Source organism: Ahaetulla prasina, chromosome 5 (genome assembly GCF_028640845.1).
Source record: "Ahaetulla prasina isolate Xishuangbanna chromosome 5, ASM2864084v1, whole genome shotgun sequence".
Classification (NCBI taxonomy): domain Eukaryota; kingdom Metazoa; phylum Chordata; class Lepidosauria; order Squamata; family Colubridae; genus Ahaetulla; species Ahaetulla prasina.
This window is the reverse complement of record NC_080543.1, coordinates 10,608,596-10,634,659: the sequence shown is the minus strand read 5'-3', so window position 1 is coordinate 10,634,659 and position 26,064 is coordinate 10,608,596. Positions and strand designations below refer to the sequence as shown.

Below are 26,064 nucleotides of genomic sequence, written 5' to 3'. Positions count from 1 at the left end.
CTGAACTTTTGCCAAGAAAAGCCTTTGGCAGTTTGCCTAATTAGACTAAGGTTGTTGATAAGACTGAAGAATTGTGTTATGAAGAATTTGCTTTGATTTAGTTTGGACTACGCTGAGAATCAGTTAATTCTCAGCTGTTCTAATAAAGTCTGTTTGTTTTTTGCTCTGATTGCGTCTAATACTACCTACTTGGGCCTGGATCATAACAAAAACTTTGGCAAGAAAACTGCTGGGACTAGTTCAAGAAATCCCCAGGAGGTTAAAAAAGGAGGAAAAAACCCACCAACCTTGATTCCTAAGTACTAAACCCATCCACCCCCACTTAAATTGAACTTCAACTCTGGGGAATTCTGGGTTTAAAAAACCCTGCTGTATAGTAGGAATCTCAAAATTTGGCAACTTTAAGACTTGTGGACTTCAACTCCCAGAATCCCTTAGCCAGCCATGCTGATTGGGAAATTCTGGGAGTTGAAACCCACAAGTCTTAAAAGTTGCCAAGGTTTGAGACACCCCTGGTCTGTCTTTGCTGAAAAAAAAGTTTCCTACGATATGAAAAGTCAAGTAATGCTAACCAAAAAGCATTCACATTGCAGAAACCTGCAATCTCCAGAGGTTTTCCATCACCTATTTCTTTCAACCCCAAAATTTGTCAGGACAGACGAGAGTTAGATTCAAAATATCTGGAGATCCTCAAAGATCCGTTTAGTTGTTGTTGTTGTTTTTTCCAAAAAACTTTACCCTTTGGAAAACGGGAGCAGCAGGAAACGACTAAAGATGTTGGTCTCAACTTTTTGTAGGGTGAAATACTCCCGGTTTGGACCGGATCGCCTGATCTGGTAGCAATGATGGCAGGTGGTTCAGAGAACCAGTAGCAAAAATCCCTCCTCCCCACCCCATGTCCAGTTGAGCTGTGCGATCATCAGAGGTTTTTCTTTTTACTTTTAAAAGCATTTTTTTCTTTGGCTGAAAAAAAATGCTTTTAAAAGTAAAAAAAAAAGCCTCTGATGATCGTGTGGCTCAGCTGGGATCTCCAGAGGCTTTTAAAAGCATTTTTTCTACAACCTCTTTGGCCCAAGAGGTTGTAGAAAAAATGCTTTTAAAAATAAAAACAAAAGTTGGCCACACCCACCCAGTCACATTACACCCCCCCCCCGCCCACCAAGCCGCGTGATTTAAGATTTCCTGCTTTCTAGCAATTTTAAATCATGCAGCACAGCTGATCGTTGGAAATACTGATTCGGATGAACCGGTAGTTTTTATTGCTACTGATTCGCCCAAACCGGTGTGAACCGGTAGCATTTCACTGCTGATTCCATGGTTAATTCCACTGCTGATTCTAGGATACCGGTTAAGCGAACTAAGTCATATCATAACTTGGAGCCTTTTTTACCTGGGTACTTTAAGAAATTGCAATCTCCGCTCAAACAGTTTATTGATGAGATAGATATTTTCCTTCTCCAGTTCACTGACAGCTTCTTCTAAAGCATCCACTTCTTTTCGATAAGCTTCAACCTGCCATAAAATAGGAAACCTAATTTTGACGTTCTAAGAAGTTACATGCATAACTTAACAAAGCCGTTCCCTTGTTTTTCTCTTTCCAAAAGGAGTCAGCTCACAATATAGAATGTTTTGTTCAGGAATGGAGTTGAAGGTTGCTTGCTGAATGTAGAAAAAGCAGGAAGAAAACAAGAAAAACACAGGAAGGTCATCTGAAATCTTGACTGAATATACTAAACAAGGATGTGGGATGTCCCCATGAATGTTTAATTTTAGGACATGTAAATGAAAGTATGGCCTCGTCCAAGGAATGAATATTTGTCAAAAGAAGCAATAACAACTGAGTATAACAGCAAACAAGAGGGACACGGTGGCTTAGTGGGTAAGAAACTGAGCTTGTCGATCGAAAGATCGGCAGTTCAGCAGTTTGTATCCCTAGTGTCGCGTAACGGGGTGGGCTCCCGCTACTTGTCCCAGCTTCTACCAACCTAGCAGTTCAAAAGCACATAAAAATGCAAGTAGAAAAAATAGGGACCACCTTTGGTGGGAAGGGAACAGTGTTCTGTGTGCCTTTGGCATTGAGTCATGCCGGCCACATGACCATGGAGACGTCTTCGGACAGTGCTGGCTCTTCAGCTTTGAAACGGAGATGAGCACCGCCCCCTAGAGTCGGGAACAACTAGCACATATGTGCGAGGGGAACCTTTACCTTTATAACAGCAAACATTTACTCACCTTGTTATAGGGAAGTGAAAGTTAGGGAATACATTACTTAAAAACTGCATAAACAATGCAGTTTTTGCCAATACAGGTAATCACTATTTCATTTAGTTCATTTAGTGACCAGTAGAACTTACGACAGCACTGAAAAAAGTGACTTAGGACCATTTTCCACACTTACGACCGTTGCAGCATCTCCATGGTCAACATTCAGACACTTGGCAACTGATTCATATTTATGACGGTTGCAGTGTCCCTGAGCAACAGAAATTTTGAGTTCAGTTGTGGGTCGTAAGCAGAGCTGGTGTTCAGCCAGTTCGAACTGGTTCACCCGAATCGATAGAGGAAATCCGCCCCTTCGCCCCTTCACCCCAGCTCTAGGCCATCCTATTTAGACATGTTTTTGAGGCCAGACGCATGCACGGATGGCACACACGAGGGCAAAGCGAATTTGCGGAAGGCCGGGCGCATGTGTGGAAGGCAGGCACGTGCACGAACTGGGCGCGCGAGTGCACGAAGAGAGCGTGAACACGCGGGGCGAACCAGTAGTAACATAATGTGAAACCACCGCTGGTTGTAAGTTGAGGACTACCTGTAACAACTCTTCCTCTCTCGGCCCAATCCATGTCACAGATTTCTTGTGCGGGGGGATAGGAGGCCTTAGATATGTATGCTGCCTTGAATTGGCCAAAAATAAAGGCAGGATAAGAATTGAATACACATGTACATATATACAGATAAGGTCAAATCAAATGCATCATGAATGAAAACCTAAGTGATTAAAAGGTAGGAAAGAAGGGAGTTGAAATGGTTTTGGTCAGTGGTGGGTTTCAAAAAATTTTACTACTGATTCGGTGAGTGTGGCTTGGTGGGCGTGGCATGGCATGGCTTGGTGGGCGTGGCTTGGTGGGCATGGCAGGGGAAGGATACTGTAAAATCTCCATTCCCACCCTACTCCAGAGGAAGGATACTACAAAATCCCCATTTCCTCCCAATCAGCTGGGACTCGGGAGGCAGAGAATAGATGGGGGAGTGGGGGCAGTCAGAATTTTTACTACCGGTTCTCCGAACTACTCAAAATTTCTTCTACAGGTTTTCCAGAACTGGTCAGAACCTGCTGAAACCCACCTCTGGGTTTGGTCTTAGGCAGGGAATAAGTGAGCTTCAAACACCAAAACAAATACTGTATATGAATACTGTATATAGATCGATTGGTCTAAAACTTGGCAACTCCAAATCTCAACCAGCAAATGCTCAGTCTTACATATTGGAAAAAAGAACCCAAACACTAAGTACAAGCTTAATGGACATTAACTTACAGATGACCCCCACCCTGTTAAGGACCTTGGAGTTTTCATATCAAATGATCTAAGTGCCAAAGCCCACTGCAACTATATAGCAAAAAAGGCTCTAAGAGTTGTAAACCTAATTCTGCGTAGCTTCTTTTCCAAAAACTCTACACTACTAACCAGAGCATTCAAAACATTTGCCAGACCCATTCTTGAATACAGCTCATCTGTCTGGAACCCATACCACATTTCTGATATTAATACAATTGAACGAGTCCAAAAATATTTTACAAGAAGATTTCTCTGCTCCTCTGTAAACAACAAAATACACCAGACTTGAAATCCTGGGATTAGAAAATTTAGAACTTCGCCGACTCCGACAAGACCTGTGTTTAACACACAGAATCATCTATTACAATGTCCTTCCTGTTAAAGACTTCTTCAGCTTCAATAGCAATAATACAAGAGCAAACAATAGATTCAAACTTAATGTCAACTGCTTCAATCTTGATTGCAGAAAATATGACTTCAATAACAGAGTTGTTAATGCTTGGAATATACTACCTGACTCTGTGGTCTCCTCTCCAATTCCCAAAAGCTTTAACCAAAAACTGTCTACCATTGACCTCACCCCATTCCTAAGAGGACTATAAGGGGCGTACATAAGTGCACAAAAGTGCCTACCGTTCCTGTCCTATTGTTTCCTTTCAATATATGTTCCTGTATACAATGTTATGACAAAAAAAAAAAAGAAGTGTGGATGAGTTGAAATCAAAGGAAAGGCCAAGAAAGTAGCAGTTGGATGTTCTTGAGATCCTAAAAAAAATGCAGTACGGGTAGTCTTCAACTTATGACCACAATTGAGCCCAAAATTCCTGTTACTAAGCAAGATGGTTAAGGGATTTTTGTCCCATGTTACGACCTTTCTTAGCATGGTTGTTAAATGAATCACTGCCCTTGCTACAGTAGTGGCCAAAATTGTGGAAACCTTTTGGGAAAAGTTTATTTTTGAGGTTTGATGGCTAATAACACCACTTTTTTGGGGGGAGTTTCAAGATAATTATATTCTACTGCTGGAATGGCCTGGGAATAGCCAGACCTTCACCCAATTGAAAATCTAAGGAGCCCACTAAAGAAACTTGTTAGTCAGAAGCGACCCAGCAATAAAACCCAGTTTACAGAAGCCATCCTTCAATCTTGGTTTCACATTGTGACAGCTGCAGAACTAAAAGACTTGGTTCAACCCATGACCTTGTAAGGCCGTAATTCATGCTAAAGGTTACCCAGCTAAGTATTAATTGACATGGTGATAATTTTTGTATATCTTGTTTTTTCTATGGTGATAATTTTTGCATATCTTGTTTGCATATCTTTAAATTTCTAGGTTCTATCATATCACAAGATCTAAAATGGACAGCTAACATCAAAAACATCATCAAAAAAGGACAGCAAAGAATGTTCTTTCTGCGCCAACTCAGTAAGCTCAAACTGCCCAAGGAGCTGCTGATTCAGTTCTACAGAGGAATTATTGAGTCTGTCATTTGCACCTCTATAACTGTCTGGTTCGGTTCTGCAACCCAACAAGAAAGACACAGACTTCAGAGGACAATTAGAACTGCAGAAAAAATAATTGCTACCAACCTGCCTTCCATTGAGGACCTGTATACTGCACGAATCAAGAAGAGGGCCGTGAAAATATTTACAGATCCCTCACATCCAGGACATAAGCGCACAAACGTGCCTACCGTTCCTGTCCTATTGTTTTTCTTTTCTTCTTCCTATATATATATATATATGCTTATACCTCCTAACATTTACTCATATATATGTTTATATACTATATAATCTTTTTGTATGATGTTGTGACAAAATAAATAAATAAATAAATAAACTATTTCAACTCCTACCCTCAAAACGACGCTATAGAGCACTGCACACTAGAACAACTAGACACAAGAACATTTTTTTCCCGAAGGCCATCACTCTGCTAAACAAATAATTCCATCAACACTGTCAAACTATTTACTGAATCTGCACTACTATTAATCTTCTCATAGTTCCTGTAATGTATCTTTAAAAGTTTTGGCGGGAAAAAAGCACGTTGCTGATTGGTTGAAGCCACCGGCTAAACTGTATATAAGGAGAGGTTTTTCCGGGGACTGGCTGCTGGATTCACCATATAGTAAAGAGCTGTTGTCACTATCCTGGTCTCCTGCCTCGTTATTGCCCGAATCTAACACTGGCGACGAAGGTGGGATCTCGAGGCTAAGAGCGCCAGGAAAAGAGCTGAACTCACCAGGAAGACGCGAACCCAGCAAACAAGGGGCGGAAAGCAGCGATGTCCGGCTACACACCGCCAGCGCCATTCGACCCAGCTAAGGAAAAATGGGGGTCATACATGGCTCGTTTTGAGTGTTTCCTCGAGGCGAACGAACTTCAAGGAGTTTCAGACAACAGGAAACGAGCGTATTTCCTGAGCCACTGCGGTCCAGAAGTTTTCGACACCGCAGAATCCCTGGCGGAGCCAACGCCGGTACAGTCGGTACCGTGGCAAACTCTGCAGACTTTATTGAAAGCCCATTATGCACCAACGCCGTCCAAGTATGTGCAATGGTTCGAATTGGGAGCGCAGACAGCAAGAGGCGAGTCCATCAGCGCATACATGGCCGCCCTGAGGAAAGCCTCAAAACATTGCAGTACCGAGACTTGGATGAGGCATTGCTGGAGCAACTCATCCGGGGTCAGGGACATCCGTTTGAGGCGGCTGCTGTCTAAAAGCAACCTAACGCTGGCAAACGCCTGGACGAAGCCAGGGCTCACGAGATGTCTACCCAAGCGGCGGAAACCCTACAAAGCAGGTCGCACCAACGGCTGGTGCGAAATCAACCCCGTCCACAATGAAGGAGATCCAGGCTGAGTCGGACGGTGAGGAAGAGGAAGGAGTCTTCCACACCGGGAGGCCGGAGAAAGAAGACCGGGTGACTGCGAGTTGCGGAGGGCAACACCAACGACAACAATGCAAATTTAAGGATGCGACTTGTCGGTGCGAAAGGAAGGGCACCTAGCACAGGTCTGTCGAGCACCCCAACCTTCCCGCCAAAATTCAAACTGACCAACCAGAGTGCGGAACGCGGCGGCCCGTGATTGGTCAGTTTAAAAAAGGCGCGAAGTTGAATCAGACTGTCGTGAGAGTGGGTCACGCATCAACACGCCTAGAGAAAAAAATCTTTACAAAGGCAAAGATTGAGGGGGTGCCGTGCCGATTGGAGGTGGACACCGGCTCATCGATCACGATCATGTCCTGGGACAATCTCGTGAGAGCCTTACCCGCCATCGCAAAGCGCAAGCTGCAACCACAGAAATTAAAGGTACAAGACTACCAAGGGAATCGCATCCCTGTTCGAGGGGTAACGTCCGTCCACGTCGAGTATGGACAATACAAGAAAACTCTGCCCATCACCATCGTCGATGGGACCCTGCCAAGCTTGTTGGGACTGGACTGGTTCCGAGCATTGGGCATGGGAGTGACTGGAATCTTCAGAAACGAAGTCAACCTCAAAGACGCACTCATGAAAGAATTTGGGGACGTTTTCAGAGACTGCCTGGGCAAGTACACGGGGACCCCTATTTCTTTTAACTTAGACCCCCAAGTTGCCCCTATCCGTCTAAAGGCTAGGAGGGTCCCGTTCGCCCTAAAGCCCAGGATTGACCGGGAACTGGACAAGCTAGTAAACCAGGGAATTCTAGTGCCAGTTGACCATGCTAAGTGGGAGACCCCTATAGTCACCCCAGTCAAACCGGACGGGTCGGTCCGGATTTGCACTGACTATAAGGCAACGCTTAACAAAGCGTTGCAAAAGAGTCTTACCCGTTCGGTGGTACAGCACTTACTGCACTCAATGGGGCAAGGGCAAGTTTTGCCAAGCTAGACTTGGCCCAAGCCTATCAACAGCTGCCTGTAGATAGCAGCACAGCCAAGCGCAGACAATTGTGACTCACAGAGGGGCTTTTAAGTGTACCCGGTTACAGTTTGGGGTTAGTGTGGCTCCAGGGTTATTTCAGAACCTAATGGGCGGCTATTGCAGGGACTACCAGGGTGGTACCATACTTTGACGATGTACTGGTATCCGCTGAGAATCTAGAGGAATTAGGGTAAGGCTGCGAAAAGTTTTGGGCATTTTCCGGTCTGCCGGTCTCACAGTTAAACTGAACAAATGCCAGATCGGGGTTGAGTCTGTGGAATTCCTGGGCTACGGATAGACAGGAAGGATTCACCCACGGAGAGCAGGGTAGGGGCCATCAGGAAGGCCCCGGTTCCAAAGAACAAAACGGAGTTACAGGCATTCTTAGGTCTGGTCAACTTCTACGCGGTATTCTTAAGGAATAAGGCAACAGTAGCCGAGCCGCTGCATAAATTACTAGCAAAGACGGCTGCATGGTCTTGGGGAAAGGCGGAAGCTAGGGCATTCGAAGGGTAAAGAATCTCCTATCGGTGATAGCCTCCTTATCCAATACAATGGCACGCTGCCATTAGTGTTAAGCTGCGATGCATCTCCCTATGGGGTGGGGCTGTGCTCAGCCACAGGTAACCAAATGGCACAGAAGCCCCTATTGCATACTACTCCCGAACCATGTCATCAACTGAAAGGAATTATAGCCAGCTTGATAAGGAAGCCTTGGCTATAGTCTCCGGAGTAAAGAAATTCCATGAATATGTATTTGGTCGTGATTTCGAAATCATCATGGACCATAGACCTTTGCTAGGCCTGTTGGCAGGCGACATGCCCCGTGCTTTTCGCCCAGACTGACCCGATGGACTATCTTCCTGGCAGCGTATTCTTACAAATTACTACACCGGCCAGGGAAGGAATTAGGGCATGCAGACGCCCTGAGCAGATGCCCGTTACCAGAGACTATCGGACCCTACTCCGGGAACACCAGTTCTGCTAATTGACTCTTTGGACTCTGGCCCAGTCACATCCAAAGAGGTGGCTCGGCTTCGATAAGGACATTACAATAAGAACTGTAATTGGTTGGGTACAAAGAGGTTACTGCGCGGGCGAGCTTTAAAGAATTTGTAAAAAACGTGGGGAACTCTCAGCTCAAGGGGTGCCTGCTATGGGGGATCGAGTGGTGATCCCGGAGAAATTGAGGAAAAGGTATTGGATCTCCTTCACGAAGGCCACCCAGGGATCGTGAGAATGAAGGGTCTAGCGAGAAGCTATGTGTGGTGGCCCTTAATGGACTCGGAAATTGCTGAAAGGGTAGGAAATGCCAGGCCTGCCAGGAGTCCAGACCGCTACTAGCGGCCCCGATTCGGGAATGGGAGAGACCCCAGGGCCCTGGTCTAGGATCCATATCGATTTTGCCGCCCTTCCACGGCCAAACCTTTCTGGTAGTAGTCGATGCCTACTCCAAATGGCTGGAAATCATTCTCATGAGATCCATGACAGCCGAGGCCGTGATTTCAGTCCCACGGCACCTATTTGTAACCCACGGGTTGCCCGACACTTTAGTCTCCGATAACGCCCGCACCACGGCAACCCAGTTTGAGGGTACTTGGCAGAGGAGGGCATCCGCATGTCCTCTCGGCGCCTTTCCACCCTGCGACGATTTAACGGCCTTGCAGAACGCTTGCTCGAGCGCAAAGGAAGCATTGTCCAGAATCAGGCCAGGCGATTGGCAAACAAAATCGATACATTCCTAGCAGTCCAACACAGAACCCCTGTGTCACAACTGGCCGCAGCCCGCAGAGCTATTAATGGGTCGGAAGCTTAGGTGCCCACTAGACCGTTTAAACCCAAACTACACACCAGACGGTTACAAAGGGACACACGGTAAAACAAGAGGGATGGCAATCGGCGACTTAGTGTGGGCACACAACTACAGCGAGGGCCCGACCTGGTTAGCAGGAAAAATCCTAGAGATAACAGGACCAAAATCATATCTAGTAGAGATAGAGGATGGCCGGGTAAGGAAGCGCCACATAGACCAAATAAGGAAACGCATAACCGGCAAATCAGAATCAGACGAAACAAGCCCTGACTATTCACTGTTTGAATCCATAGCTGACTCAAACCCGGGGCAAACGCGGGACTTATCTGAATTCCAGGAGGTCCAGCGACGCCAACCGGTTACGCCTGAAAACAGCAGGGACGACTCTGCCAATAATCCAGGGCCGGATGGCCTAGAGGAGGAGCTGAGAGGAACAAACAGTCCCTCCGGTCAGCTCGACTCACTCCCAGAGAATGAATTGCGCAGGTCTGAAAGAGTCAGGAGACGCCCAGTCTACTTGCGTGATTACGTCGAAAAATAAGATGTAAATTTTATGTAAATATTGGTAAAGTGTTTTCTGGGAGGGAAGGAGTGTAATGTATCTTTAAAAGTTTTGGCGGGAAAAAAGCACGTTGCTGATTGGTTGAAGCCACCGGCTAAACTGTATATAAGGAGAGGTTTTTCCGGGGACTGGCTGCTGGGTTCACCATATAGTAAAGAGCTGTTGTCACTATCCTGGTCTCCTGCCTCGTTATTGCCCGAATCTAACAGTTCCCATCACCAATCTCTTTCCACTTATGACTGTATGACTGTAACTTTGTTGCTGGCAATCCTTATGATTTATATTGATATATTGACCATCAATTGTGTTGTAAATGTTGTACCTTGATGAACGTACCTTTTCTTTTATGTACACTGAGAGCATATGCACCAAGACAAATTCCTTGTGTGTCCAATCACACTTGGCCAATAAAAAATTCTACTCTATTCTATTCTATTTTCTATGGTGATAATTTTAGCATATCTTGTTTTTTCTACGTGTTTCACTTTTCTTCTTTATACGGCAACTGCTATTCTACTAGCAAATCCTTCATAAAAGTTATTGCATTACATTCTTAATTAAATTATTTTTCCATTGATATATAATTTTATGGTACTACTCCAAAAAAAAGTGGTCTTATTAGTTAGTTTTAGCAAATACACTTTTCCAAAAAATGGCCACAATTTTGGCCATGACTGTACATTAGTAACACACTAATGTCATAAACACATGGCACTACATAGGAGAATAAACCCATCAGGACTAGATCCAGCAGTCCATCTGCATTTAACAGTCACTCTTTTGAAGATAGCAAAATCCACATTTTGGACAGAGAGGGTCGCTGGTTTGAAAGAGAGTGAAAGAATCCATCTATGCAGTGGTGTATTTCAGCCAGTTCAGGCCGGTTCGGGCGAATCTGTATTTAAATTGCTGGTTGGCCCTGTCCTTCCCTGCCCCGGCCCGAGTCTGTAGGGACTTAGCAGAAATCAGACTGGCTTTCAAGGAGAGGGAAGATCCAGACAGATAGGAGGTGGTGTTGGAGTCAGCACGGATTTTTTTTAGTTTGCTAATTGAGTTTTCAGTTTCTTTTGCCTGTCTCCTGCCTTAATTATTTTGGCTCCCCTTTTCTTCTGCACTCTGCATTAATATTGCTTCCCCCATGGTGGGAAGGTTATGTATAGTAAGGAGGTCTGCCAAAACTCTTTTTAGCTGGAAATGCTGGGATCTTGGCCAGCCCTGCCATCAGTAGGAGGGATGTGGCTGCCTCAGGTGATGGATGCTGGAGAAAAGGGGAGCCAGTAGCCCCCCCCCACTCCCACTCCTCCTATTCTTTACTCTTAGGAGCCAAAACCACAGCACTGTTTAGTTGCTGGACAGTTGCTGGACTGAATATTCAACAACTGGCTTAAAAGTTTTATTAAATTTTAATTGGGGTTATTTATGAATTTTAGGGTTTAAAATTGTTTTAAATTTCGGCCATTTATGTAATATGCTTGGTTTTAAGTTTCTGTTTTAATGTGTATATTGTGGGTTTTTATTATCTGGCTATACACCGCCCTGAGTCCTTCGGGAGAAGGGCGGTATAAAAATCTAATAAAATAAAATAAATAAATAAAATAAACAATCCAGACGGTGCTGTTGGAAGGGCCTCCTAGTAGAGTCATCAGGCAAGGCCAGGATCTACACGAGGGTTCAAAAGGGAAAAATTCCCCTGGGTTAATGCAGGTGTGAAATGTAAAATTCGTTGCTACCAGTTCTGTGGGCATGGCTTGGTGGGGTGTGTGATAATGTGACTGGGTAGGCGTGGCCAACTTTTTTTTTTTTACTTTTAAAAGTATTTTTTCTACAACCTCTTCAGCTGAAGAGGTTGAAGAAAAAATGCTTTTAAAAACCTCTGTTGATCAGGCAACTCAGCTGGGATCGCCAGAGGAGCCTTTTAAAAGCCTTTTTTCTACAACCTCTTCGGCTGAAGAGGTTGTAGAAAAAAATGCTTCTGAAGGGTTCTGATGATCCCAGCTGAGTTGCCCGATTGCCAGAACCCTTTAAAAAGCATTTTTTTACAGCCTCTTCGGCCGAAGAGGTTGAGAAAAAAATGCTTTTAAAAGGCTCTGACGATCCCAGCTGAGCCGTACAATCATCAGAGGCTTTTTCTTTTACTTTTAAAAGCATTTTTTCAGCCGAAGAAAACATGCTTTTAAATGTAAAAACAAAACAAAACACACCTCTGATGATCACGCGGGTGGGGGAGCAGGGATTTTTGCTACCGGTTCTCCAAACCACCCACCGCCATTCCTACCAGATCGGGCAATCCGGTCTGAACCGGGAGCATTTCACCCCTGGGTTAATGTCTTGGTAATTCCACGAACACCTCTGTATATACTGTAGCCCTCAATTTACGACTGCGATTGAACCCAAAATTTATGTTGCTAAGGGGGAAATCTGTTAAGTGAATTTTGCTTGACTTTTCTCGCCACATTTGTTAAGTGAACCACTGCAGTTGTTATATTAGTAGCCCGGTTGTTAAGTGAATCTGGCTTCCCCCATTGACTTTGCTTGTCAGAAGGTCACGAAAAAGGGGACTCCCGTGACCCAGGGACACTGCCACCGTCATAAATGTGAGTCAGTTGTTGTCAGGCATTTGACTGTAAATCAAGTGACCACGGGGATGCTACCATTGTCGTAAGTCTGAAAAATGGTTGTAAGTCACTTTTTTCAGTGCTGTTTTTTTTTAAATTTGCATTTATATTCCACCCTTCTCCGAAGACTCAGGACGGCTTACACTATGTCAAGCAATAGTCTTCATCCATTTGTATATTATATACAAAGTCAACTTATTGCCCCCAACAATCTGGGTCCTCATTTTACCTACCTTATAAAGGATGGAAGGCTGAGTCAACCTTGGGCCTGGTGGGACTTGAACCGGCAGTAATTGCAAGCAGCTGCTGTTAATAACAGACTGTCTTACCAGTCTGAGCCACCAGAGGCCCAGTTTTAACTTTGAACGGTCACTAAGTGAACTTTTATAAGTCGAGGACTACCTGTAAGCTTCTTGAAAGTCACAAGGAAGCCAATGAAAGCCCTGAGCTCTCCTAATGGATTTCCACGCAAGTACAGTTAGTCCTCGACTTACGACCACAACGGGACCCAAACAAGATACTTTTGAAGTGAGTTGTGTCCCATTTTAGGATATTTTTTTTGCCGCAGCTGTCCAACAAATCCCTGCAGTTCTTAAGCGAATCATGGAGTTGTTAAGTGCAACTCTGGCTTCCCCCACTGACTTTGTTTCTCCGAAGTTGGCTGGGAAGATTACAAATAGTAGTCACACAATCCTGGGACAGAACAACTGTCATAAATATATGCCAGTGGTCAAGAGTCTGAATTCTTGATTATGTGATCATTGGGATGCTGCAATGGTCGCTATGTGAAAGCCGGTCGTAAGTCTGAAAAATGGTTGTAAGTCACTTTTTCAGTGCTGTTTTTTAAATTTGCATTTATATTCCACCCTTCTCCGAAGACTCAGGACGGCTTACACTATGTCAAGCAATAGTCTTCATCCATTTGTATATTATATACAAAGTCAACTTATTGCCCCCAACAATCTGGGTCCTCATTTTACCTACCTTATAAAGGATGGAAGGCTGAGTCAACCTTGGGCCTGGTGGGACTTGAACCGGCAGTAATTGCAAGCAGCTGCTGTTAATAACAGACTGTCTTACCAGTCTGAGCCACCAGAGGCCCAGTTTTAACTTTGAATGGTCACTAAGTGAACTTTTATAAGTCGAGGACTACCTGTAAGCTTCTTAAAAGTCACAAGGAAGCCAATGAAAGCCCTGAGCTCTCCTGATGGATTTCCATGCAAGTACAGTTAGTCCTCGACTTACGACCACAACGGGACCCAAACAAGATACTTTTGAAGTGAGTTGTGTCCCATTTTAGGATATTTTTTTGCCGCAGCTGTCCAACAAATCCCTGCAGTTCTTAAGCGAATCATGGAGTTGTTAAGTGCAACTCTGGCTTCCCCCACTGACTTTGTTTCTCCGAAGTTGGCTGGGAAGATGACAAATAGTAGCCACACAATCCTGGGACAGAACAACTGTCATAAATATATGCCAGGTGTCAAGAGTCTGAATTCTTGATTATGTGATCATTGGGATGCTGCAATGGTCGTTAAGTGTGAAAGCCGGTCGTAAGTCTCTTTTTTCAGTGCCGTTGTTAACTTTGAACAGTTTATTTATTATTTATTTATTTATTTATTAGATTTTTATACCGCCCTTCTCCCGAAGGACTCAGGGCGGTGTACAGCCAAACAATAAAAACCAATATATATACAATTAAAACCACAATTTAAAACAAAGCATAATTATAAATTGGCCGACATTTAAAATATTAAAATTAAAAAAATTAAAAACCCTAAAATAGTAAAACCCCAATTAAAATTAATAGAACTATTAGGCCAGTCCCGCTTGAATAAATAAGTGTGTTTTTAGCTCATGGCGAAAGGTCCGAAGTTACTAAACAAATGGTGGTAAATTGAGGATTATCTATATTAATAAGTTTCTCTCCACCTTAGATGATTTTTCAAAAGCAACCAGAACTAGACAAACGTACACCCAATTCCAAATAAGAATTTGAAGCACTGTTGTTCAGGTAGCGATAGCAATGACACTTAGACTTCTATACCACTTTGTGGTGCTTCACAGCCCTCTCTTAGCGGTTTTACAGAGTCAGCCTCTTGCCCCCAACAATCTGGCTCCTCATTTTACCCATCTCGGAAGGATGGAAGGCTGAGTCAATCTTGAGCCGGTCAGGATCGAACTGCTGGCAGTGGGCAGAGTTAGCTGGCAATACTGCTTTTTAACCACTGTGCCACCAGAGCGCTTGATATAGATATAGACAGATAGATAGATAGATAGATAGATAGATAGATAGATAGATAGATGGATGGATGGATGGATGGATGGATGGATGGATGGATGGATGGATGGATGGATGGATGGATGGATAGATAGATAGATAGATAGATAGATAGATAGATAGATAGATAGATAGATAGATAGATAGATAGATAGATAGATAGATAGATAGATAAAAGGTAAAGGTAAAGGTTCCCTTCGCACATACGTGCTAGTCGTTGCCGACTCTAGGGGGCAGTGATCATCTCCGTTTCAAAGCCGAAGAGCCAGCACTGTCCGAAGACGTCTCATGTGGCCGGCATGACTCAACGCCAAAGGCGCACGGAACGCTGTTACCTTCCCACCAAAGGTGGTCCCTATTTTTTCTACTTGCATTTTTACGTGCTTTCGAAACTGCTAGGTTGGCACAAGCTGGGACAAGTAATGGGAGCTCACCCCATTACACAGCAGCACTAGGGATTCAAACTGCTGAGCTGCCGACCTTTCGATCGACAAGCTCAACGTCCTAGCCCCTGGATGTTGAGCTTGTAGATAGATAGATAGATAGATAGACATAGATAGATAGATAGATAGATAGATAGATAGATAGATAGATAGATAGATAGATAGATAGATAGATAGATAGATAGATAAAAGGTAAAGGTAAAGATTCCCCTCGTACATACGTGCTAGACGTTCCCGACTCTAGGGGGCGGTGCTCATTGCCGTTTCAAAGCCAAAGAGCCAGCATTGTCGAAGGACGTCTCCGTGGTCATGTGGCCGGCATGACTCAACGCCAAAGGCGCACGGAACGCTGTTACCTTCCCACCAAAGGTGGTCCCTATTTTTTCTACTTGCATTTTTACGTGCTTTCGAAACTGCTAGGTTGGCACAAGCTGGGACAAGTAATGGGAGCTCACCCCATTACACAGCAGCACTAGGGATTCAAACTGCTGAGCTGCCGACCTTTCGATCGACAAGCTCAACGTCCTAGCCCCTGGATGTTGAGCTTGTAGATAGATAGATAGATAGATAGACATACAGACAGACAGACAGACAGACAGACAGACAGATAGCAATAGCAGTTGGACTTGTATACCACTTCACAGAGTTTTATAGCCCTCTCTAAGCGGTTTACAGAGTCAGCCTCTTGCCCCCAACAATCTGGCTCCTCATTTTACCGACCTCGGAAGGATGGAAGGCTGAGTCAACCTTGAGCCAGTGAGGATCGAACTACTGGCAGTCAGCAGAGTTAGCCTGCAATGCTGCAATGCTGCATTCTAACCACCATGGCTCTAACTATGTGGTAGCAATTTTGCTACCCTTCATTTCTTTCTTGCAAAACTTAACCGTCAAAATATGGGCCCCGATGCTCCGTTGATCCCTTAGCCTCTCTCTGCAACCATTCAACCTCCTGGCCACCAAAGGATCTGCTTTCCATTTGTTTTCTGTCCTGCAGAAATCAACTTACTTCTTCTTTTAGCCATTCGTATTCTTTAATCTCCCTGCGGCTGATCTTGTCAATGTGCTTAACGGCATTCTGGGAAAATAATCCAAATACCCCAGAATTAAAATTGTATTCTTTACATTGAAGGAAGCAAGAAAGCAAAGGTTTAGACAGGATGCCAAGGCATATATCAAAAATATCACACGATACCAAGTCAATGTTTTTCTACACCCGTTAATTTTCCAGAAGATTCTCTTAGCAGCTAATGACATGTTATACAGGTTGTCCTCAATTTATGACCATAATGGAGCCTGCCCATCATGGTCGTAAAGCATGATGGCCATAAATTGGGTCACCCAACCTGATTTTACAATCTTATTTTTTTTGGCAGCTGTTGTTAAGTGAACACTGCGGTTGTAAGGTGACTAGTGCGGTCATTAAATGAACGCCACAATCATTAACTGAATTAATGGTTCACTATGGACTGATTTTGCTGAAATCCAAAGCAAATGCCAGTTTCTGATGAAACCAGGGGTGAAATCCAGCAGGTTCTGACATGTTCTGGAGAACCGGTAGTGTAAATTTTGAGCAGTTCGGAGAACCGGTACTGGAAATTTTTAGTAGTACGGAGAACTGGCAAATGCCACCTCTGGCTGGTCCCAGAGTGGGCTGGGAATGGGGATTTTGCAGTATCCTTCCCTTGGAGTGGGGTGGGAATGGAGATTTTGCAGTATCCTTCCCTTGCCACGCCCACCAAGTCACACCTACAGAACTAGTAGTAAAAAAAATTGGATTTCACCACTGAGTGAAACCCTCATAAAATGTGGTTACTGAGCATCAGAAATATAATCACATGATTGTGGGAGGGTCAGCTGTTGAAACTTTGGAACTGGGGGAAGCCCATCATAATTTTGAACAGTCATAAATCCAGAACTATTTGTATAAAAGCATCATAGATGCTTTCTAGAATAAAGTGTCAATATTATCCATAGTGCATTAAACACTATGCAATAGCATTTAAGACTTATATACCGCTTCCAAGTGCTTTACAGCCCTCTCTAAGCAGTTTACAGACAGCATATTAGCCCCAACAATCTGGATCCTCATTTTATCCACCTAGAAGGATGGAAGGCTGAGTCAACCTTGAGCTTGGTGAGATTCAAACTGCCAAATTGCAGGCAGCCAGCAGGCAGCAGAAGTAGCCTGCAGTACTGCACTCTAACCACTGCGCCACCTTGGCGCTTCAGCTACTGAAAAGCTCAAAGGAATTTGGTAGTACCTTTTCCAGGTAACACATGTTCTTAAAAGACAGGGCTCTCCCACCAAGTTTACTGAAGCTAAACGTAACATGTAAGCGAAGCAGACAAAAGAATTGCAAAGAAAGAAATGTGCTGCTAAGTGGCTGAAATGTGATTGTGTGACTGCAGGGGTGGTGTGGTAATTGTAATTTTGAGGACTGGCCATAAGTATCTTTTTTTTTTTGAGTCCATTGTAACCTTAAACGGTTGTAAAGTGATTGGTCATAAGTCCTCTGGTGGTGATAAGGCCTCTGGTGGCGCAACAGGCTAATGCAGCCTATTATTAACAGCAACTGCTTGCAATATTGCAGGTTCAAGTCCCACCAGGCCCAAGGTTGACTCAGCCTTCCATCCTTTATAAGGTAGGTAAAATGAGGACCCAGATTGTTGGGGGCAATAAGTTGACTTTGTATATAATATACAAATGGATGAAGACTATTGCTTGACATAGTGTAAGCCGCCCTGAGTCTTCGGAGAAGGGCGGGATATAAATGCAAAAAAAAAAAAAAAAGTTGAAGCTACTGTATGCCATCCTTTTCGACCTAATTTCTCCCACCTGTGTCAAGATTTCAAGTCCCAGAATTCATCAGTGTGACTGGGGAATTCTGGGAAATTTCTAATGAATCAGGCACGAGCCAGCTAGAGGTGTTATTCAGCCGGTTCGGGTAAACCAGTAGCAGAAATCACAGGTGGAGCTGCCCACCCGCCCCAGCTCTATGCTGACCTATTTAGGCACGTTTTTGAGGCCGAGCACATGTGCCGAAGGCGTGCACGCAAGCCAAGTGCATGTGCAGAAGGCCGGGCACATGCGCAGAGGTGGGAGAGCGCGCTCACATTTCCGGTGCTGGGCGAACCGGTAGGTAAATTATGTGAACTCTGAAAAACCAGATGAGGAGATGCCACTAAGCATCTGAAATAGCAAAAATAAACATACCTCAGTGGCCCATTCTTTCTTTAGCTCCATCTGTCTCAAGGTGGTTTTGTCAATTCTTTCCTTTGCTTCTTCCAAAGAAATTCTAAAAAATTCTTAAAGGGAGAAGAGGGTGGTGAGGAGACGGAATATACAGGAAAGAGATGGGTGGTCAGGCCTTTTTAAGATGCCATCCAGAATGTAAAATGCAGGTAGTCCTCAACTTTACGACCATAATTGAGGAATATAAAGGAATAGGCAAGGAATATAAATGCTTCCATTCCCTGCTATCCTGTCAGAGCTGAAGAAGCTTCTTGGAAGAGACACGAAAGCAGAGGCAGTTTGGACCGGTTCGGGCGATCATGTGATTGCGTGTAGAGGCGTCCTACATCGCTTGCATGGGTGGACGGCGCGCGTGAGCGAGTTGCTGTGTTGTTTAACGTCACATGCATTTCCGGATGGCTCACACAATCAAATCGCCCATGTTTTGCGATGCCGCACATATGTGCGGGTGGCGCATGCTCACATTTGAACCGGTGAACCGGTTGCTACAGTATATGAAACCCACCTCTGCACAAAACATCTTCAAAAAAAAAACAAAAAACCCAAGAAAGTCCAGTTGTCTCCTGAAAAAGCACCTTTCGTACAACCGCAATTGAGCCCCAAAATTATGTTGCTAAGTGAGCAACCTGTTGAGTTTCGTCCCATTTTACAGCATTTCTTGCTGTAAGTGGACCACTGCAGTTGTTAAATTAGTAACAGGGTTGTTAAGTAAATCTGGCTTCCCCACTGACTTTGCTTGTCAGAAGGTCGCAAAAGGGGAATCACGTGACCCCGGGACCGTCATAAATGTGAGTCAGCCGTCAAGCATTCGAATGTAAATCACGTGACCGTGAGGGTGCTGCAATGGTCATAAGTGTGAAAAACGGTCATAAGTAACTTTTTCAGTGCCGTTGTAACTTTGAACAGTCACTAAGTGAATGTTGTAAGTCAAAGACTACCTGCATTCCAGAATTAAAGACAGCAATTCTGGTTTTTCTCAAGTTTGGGTTACCATATAATTCAGCGTTACTTGAGCAACGATTGTATAGTCTCTCTATAAGAACGAAATGCCAATTTTTGCTCTTTTTGGCCAATGCACAAAGCTTTCTTCAACTTAGTCTAGTGCTTCCAGATGTTTTCTTTCCGCTGTTCCCAGAGTTTCCCACCAGCGTGGCCAAGAGGCACACAGGCTCCTGAAACATCTGGAAGACGCTATGTTGATTCAGACCTGTGGTTCTATCTGTCCGGAGTTTCTCCAACTTAAAATCTGGAAATAATTAGGAAATGGAACTTCTTGACTCCACGTTTGACATTGCACTGAATCGGCCAACTGGCAGTACGGAAACAGGCGGGATGAGGTTCTCTTAGGATATTAAATTTAGTCGCTGGAACAGTAATGTATACAATGGGCCAGAACACACCGTTGTAGCTGATTGGTTGGAGAGAGCTGGCTTCTGAGGCAATCTGTGTTGCGATTGGTTGCTGTGGGTGCAAAGGGAGGGTATTGTAGCCTGCCGACCGCCGGCTCCTCCAGCAGCCGAATCAGATGAGGAGGCGCGTGGGAATCAGGGTCACCATCAAGGCAACCTGAGAGCTCGGAGTGGGAAGAAGGAATGGAGCTGGCAGAGAGAGAGAGAGACAGAAACGGAGCCTGGGCCATCCATCAGCCCTCAGATGGAGAGTCAACAGCCCCCAGGTCTGGAGGTGGCTGATGAGGAAGAGGAGGAACAGCTGGGACCAGTGCCTGATGTGTGGATGTGCAGAAGGCAGAGAGGAGAGGAGAGCAATGGAAATCTATGGGCTGATCCTTGGAACGGAAGAGGCACCACTGCTAATGAAGCCCCACCCTAGCTCTGGCAGGGGATAGAAATGAATAGATGTGGCAGACAACTATTTATCTCACCTGCCAGACAGACTTGTTAGTCTGCAGTGAAAGAAAAACTTTTTGCTGGGGCTGCTGGCACTCCTAATAAAGGAATCATTGCTTTAACTACAGAGGGTTTGTCATGTTTGGGGGGTCATAACAGGGAGTTGGGTCAGAACAGGGAGTCTCCCTTTTTTCTCGCCTTTTTCTTCAGGATGCTCTGTATGCCATTTGATTTACCTCACGATATTCCTGTGTGCCTCACTATCTTGTCTGCTGCAACTATAAATGTTAAATATATTTATTTAAATAAAACGACAAGTTTGAGCGTCAGTGTCTCTGACCAACAACAGGTGACTGCAAAGACTATAAATCTTTCCATTCTCCACTACTCAGTCAGAACTGAAGAAGTTTCTTGGATGAGAAGTAGAACATCTTCGAGCAAAAGAAACTCCAGTTCAGGAGTGGGCTGCTAGGGGTTCGGGACAGTGGTGGGTTGCTACCAGTTCAGATCGGTTCTATAGAACCAGTAGTAAAACTGGTGGGAGGCTCTGCCCACTGACCCGGATCTTATCATAGGCAATCTGCACATGCGCAGAAGCTCGGTGCGCGTATGATCCCATTGCAAACCGGTAGTAAAGGTAAGTAGAACCCACCCCTGGTTCAAGAAAACCTCTAGCTAAAATTTTGTGCAGTTCTTAGAACCCCCAAATCCCATTCCTGCCCCGCCCCTTCCAGAAGTCCCCACGTGGCCCATTTTGGATGCGGGTAAGTGCAGGGCGTGCGTGGAGGCTCAGGGAGGGCGAAAAATGAGCCTACCAGACATTCAGGCAGGCAAAGGGCCTCCGGAGCCTGAGGAGGCAGTTTTCGCCCTCCCAGAGGCTCAAGGAAAGCCCCTGGAGCCCGGGGAGGGCAAAAATGCCCACCTCATGGTGCAGGACGCCGACTAGGCCACACCACCATGGCCACGCCCACCCAGCAACCAGACAGAGAACCCCTTGCTAAAATTTTTGAAGCCCACCCCTGGTCCAGTTGCCTTTTGAAAAAACATCTTTGGGACAACAGGACCTGAATGACTGGGAAGCTCCATAGACATGTGATAGTTTGAAACTAACTTCATAGTAGGCCTCTAACAGTCCCTTACCTGTCATTTCTTCAAGATCTTCCTTCAACTTTTTAATATCCTGTTCCAAGAACCGAATCTGATTTCCGTGTTCGGTGCTTCCCACGTTTTTGTAGACGGTCCAGTAGTCAATTTCAGTTTGTTTTTGGACAAGTTTCTGTTCAACGTAATGTATCTGGAAACGCATATCTAGGGCAAGGCAACAAGGCATCATTTTCAGAACAGTTATAGTAATAACAACAGTGGTTGCTTCATAAAAAGTATGGATAAATACAGGGAGACCAGTATTTATATTGGACCTCAGGATACACCAACTTCCAAACCAATTAACACCGTTTGCATCCTGACTTCCTTCGCAAAGGATGCGGTTTTGTTTGGATTTTTAGTTTTACATTTGGTTCCTGCTTGTTCTTCTGAAGCTTAAGGCAGCATCATAGCGTTTTCCTTTTGCCATTTTTTCCTCGGCAACCATAGTTCATGGGGGGTCAAACTCAAGGCCCACAAGCCAGATCCGGCCCGCAGGGTGCTTAAATCTGGTTCGCGGGGCCGGCTTGGAAATATCAAAGGACCGGTTCGCGGTGCTCTGCTGGCCAAAACTCCCCAGCCTCCAGCAGAATTCTGCTGGCCAGAAATGAGCCTCGCGGGGCCTCCGCGCAGCCCGTTTTTGGTGGGAGAGTGCTGCAGGAGGCCACGGAGGCCAAAAACGGGCCATGAGGGCAGGCGGGCGGGCATGCCCCTTGCTCCGTTTTGGCAAGCAGAGTGCTGCAGGAGGTGTCTCTCCCCCCTGCTCCACCCCACCGTCCCCTCGGAGAACTACAATGCTGATCTGGCCCTCGAAGAAATCCAGTTTGACACCCCTGCCATAACTCTATGACAGGAGTCTCCAAACCTGACTGCTTCGTGGACTTCAACTCCCAGAAATCCCCAGCCACCATGACGAATTCTGGGAGTTGAAGTCCGCAAGTCTTAAAGTGGCCACAATTGGAGACTCCTGCTCTGTGAGATAAATTGAGAAGAATAACTAGCCCAAGATAATCCAGTGAGTTTGTGTGGCTGAAAGGTAGACTAAAATTTGAAGATTCTCTTCTTAACCGCTTCACCCTACCAACTGTCTTAGTTCTTAGTTTCATGCTTGCCTCCCATTCAGAAGCTCAAGATGGACTAGGTACAGGTAGTCCTCGACTTACGACCGCAAGCGAGCTCAACGTTTCTGCTGCTAAGCAAGACAGCTAAGTACGTTTTGCCTCAATTTACAACCTATCTTGACACAATCATTAAGTAAATCATCGCAGCTATTAAGTTAGTGGTACAGCTGTTAGGTGAATCTGGTTTCCACACTGACTTTGCTTGTCGGAAGCTCGCAAAAGGGGATCGTGTGATCCCAGGACATTGCGACCACCATAAATACTGGCCAGTTGCCAAGCATCCACATTTTGATCAAGTGAACATGGGAATGCTGCTGCAGTGGTCATAAGCAGGGGTGGGATTCGGGTGAATCGAATACTAATTTTACATCTGATTTGCCGAACTGATAGTTACAAGGACTGGCTGGCCCCACCCACCCCTCCCCTCCCCTCCCAGGAGTCTCCACGCGACCTGTTTTGGATGCCAGGTAAGTGCAGGGTCAGCATGGAGGCTCTGGGAGAGCGAAAAAAGGGCCTCCTGGAAGTTCCGGAATTCCAGAAATGAGCCCTTTTCTGGCCTCTGGAGGGCTTCCGGAGCCTGGGGGAGGCTGTTTTCGCCCTCCAGGAGGCTCCGCGGTAGTGCAGGAGGCTGAGTAAGCCACGCCCACCATGGCCATGGCCACGCCCACCCAGCAACTGGGCAGAGAACTGGTTGCTAAATTTTTTGAATTCCACCCCTGGTCATAAGTGTGAAAAACGGTGGTAACTTCCTTTTTTCAGTGTCATCGTAATTTTGAACGGTCAATAAACAAACGGTTGTATGTCAAGGACTACCTGTATATCTGTCCCATTTTTTTCTCACCAGCATCAAAGCAGCCACTCAGGAACACCCTGTGGACAAAAATTCCTGAAAGCCCTCCTTCTTCCCTTCGAGAAGCGCAGCTCACCTCTGATAAGTTTCTCCTGATCTTTGATGTACTGCCATTTGGCCATCATGGCTTTCTCAACATCATCCCGAGTGATGATTTCTATTTTTTCAAGCTCTTTCTCCTGCTCCTTCAGGGCCGTCAGCAGCGCTCGGATGTGTTCAATCTGTTCAAATTTGAGTTGCTGGTTCTGGTGGCAGGAGAGAGAAGGCGTACTTGAGACGGTTTGCAAAAAGCAAAAAATTGCGCAACTCATCCAGGCGTTGGGCAAGCAAAACCATCTGACATCAGAAGCTATTTTAGAACAAGGTTCAGTTGTCCTCTGGTGATTCTGGTGGAAATAACGGATGCCCTTTGTGCTTTATTTATTTATTTATTTCGCGTGATAAATATTTTATTAAAAATTTTATTTATAAATAAATAAATTTTATTTATTTATACGGCCACCTTTCTCACAAATGGGGCAGAGGTGGGATTCAGCAGGTTCTGACCAGTTCTGGAGAACCTGTAGCGGGAATTTTGAGTAGTTTGGAGAACCGGTAGTAAAAATTCTGACTGGCCCCGCCCTCATCTATTTTTTGCCTCCCAAGTCCCAGCTGACCGAGAGGAAATGAGGATTTTGCAGTATCCTTCCCCTGGATTGGGGAGGGAATGGAGTTTTTACAGTATCCTTTCCCTGCCACGCACCCCAAGCCACGCCCGCTATTCCATGCCATGCCCACCAAGCCACGCCCACTATGCCATGCCATGCCCGCCATGCCATGCCCACCAAGCCACGCCCACAATGCCATGCCATGCATCCAACACCATAGTTAAACATTTCACAACTATCTGCCTGTTCACCGCCCTGAGTCCTTCGGGAGAAGGCGTACTTGAGACGGTTTGCAAAAGCAAAAATTGCGCAACTCATCCAGGCGTTGGGCAAGCAAAACCATCTGACATCAGAAGCTATTTTAGAACAAGGTTCAGTTGTCCTCTGGTGATTCTGGTGGAAATAACGGATGCCCTTTGTGCTTTATTTATTTCGTGATAAATATTTTATTAAAAATTTTATTTATTTATTTATTTATTTATTTATTTATTTATTTATTTATTTATTTATTTATTTATTTATTTATTTGATTTTACAGTATCCTTTATTCCATGCCATGCCCACCAAGCCACGCCCACAATGCCATGCCATGCCCACCAAGCCACGCCCACAATGCCATGCCATGCCATGCCCACCAAGCCACGCCCACCATGGCCATGGCCACGCCCACAATGCCATGCCATGCCCACCAAGCCACGCCCACAATGCCATGCCATGCCATGCCATGCCCGCCATGCCATGCCCACCAAGCCACGCCCACAATGCCATGCCATGCCCACCAAGCCACGCCCACAATGCCATGCCATGCCCGCTATTCCATGCCATGCCCACCAAGCCACGCCCACTATGCCATGCCATGCCCGCCATGCCATGCCCACCAAGCCACGCCCACAATGCCATGCCATGCCCACCAAGCCACGCCCACTATGCCATGCCATGCCCACCAAGCCACACCCACAATGCCATGCCATGCCCGCCATGCCATGCCCGCCATGCCATGCCCACCAAGCCACGCCCACTATGCCATGCCATGCCCACCAAGCCACGCCCACCATGGCCATGGCCACGCCCACAATGCCATGCCATGCCCGCCATGCCATGCCATGCCATGCCCACCAAGCCACGCCCACCCAGCAACTGGGCAGAGAACTGGTTGCTAAATTTTTGAATTCCACCCTGGTCATAAGTGTGAAAACGGTGGTAACTTCCTTTTTCAGTGTCATCGTAATTTTGAGCGGTCAATAAACAAACGGTTGTATGTCAAGGACTACCTGTATATCTGTCCCATTTTTCTCACCAGCATCAAAGCAGCCACTCAGGAACACCCTGTGGACAAAAATTCCTGAAAGCCCTCCTTCTTCCCTTCGAGAGCGCAGCTCACCTCTGATAAGTTTCTCCTGATCTTTGATGTACTGCCATTTGGCCATCATGGCTTTCTCAACATCATCCCGAGTGATGATTTCTATTTTTCAAGCTCTTTCTCCTGCTCCTTCAGGGCCGTCAGCAGCGCTCGGATGTGTTCAATCTGTTCAAATTTTGAGTTGCTGGTTCTGGTGGCAGGAGAGAGAAGGCGTACTTGAGACGGTTTGCAAAAGCAAAAATTGCGCAACTCATCCAGGCGTTGGGCAAGCAAAACCATCTGACATCAGAAGCTATTTTAGAACAAGGTTCAGTTGTCCTCTGGTGATTCTGGTGGAAATAACGGATGCCCTTTGTGCTTTATTTATTTATAAATAAATAAATAAATTTTATTTATAAATAAATAAATTTTATTTATAAATAAATAAAATATATAAAGTAAATAGATAAGACGCAAGAAACTGGGAGAATGAACAAAACTTATTCTACAATCACCTTGCAGTAGTTCTCTGGGATCTCCAAGGCTAGTGAAGAAAAAAAAATGTATTTTGTGAAGGCCTTCTAAGGGATGCGGTGGTTCAGTGGCTAAGATGCTGAGCTTGCCGATCAAACCATCAACTTCAGAGACCATCAAGGACAGCGGTGGGATGCTGCCGGTTTAACAA

General features: G+C 45.3%; 1 protein-coding gene across 2 annotated transcripts in view; it reads right to left on the bottom strand.

Moving 5' to 3' along the window:
* Positions 1-26,064, bottom strand: part of CCDC83 (coiled-coil domain containing 83) — a 42,127-nt gene that overhangs the window by 5,404 nt on the left and 10,659 nt on the right. For both annotated transcript variants that reach the window (XM_058185678.1, XM_058185679.1), the window contains exons 4-8: positions 23,470-23,638; positions 21,420-21,587; positions 18,394-18,485; positions 16,186-16,254; positions 1,391-1,512 (exon numbers count right to left, since the gene is read on the bottom strand). In XM_058185678.1, coding sequence (XP_058041661.1) covers positions 1,391-1,512; positions 16,186-16,254; positions 18,394-18,485; positions 21,420-21,587; positions 23,470-23,638 — 620 coding nt within the window. The remainder of the gene's footprint in view (positions 1-1,390; positions 1,513-16,185; positions 16,255-18,393; positions 18,486-21,419; positions 21,588-23,469; positions 23,639-26,064) is intronic.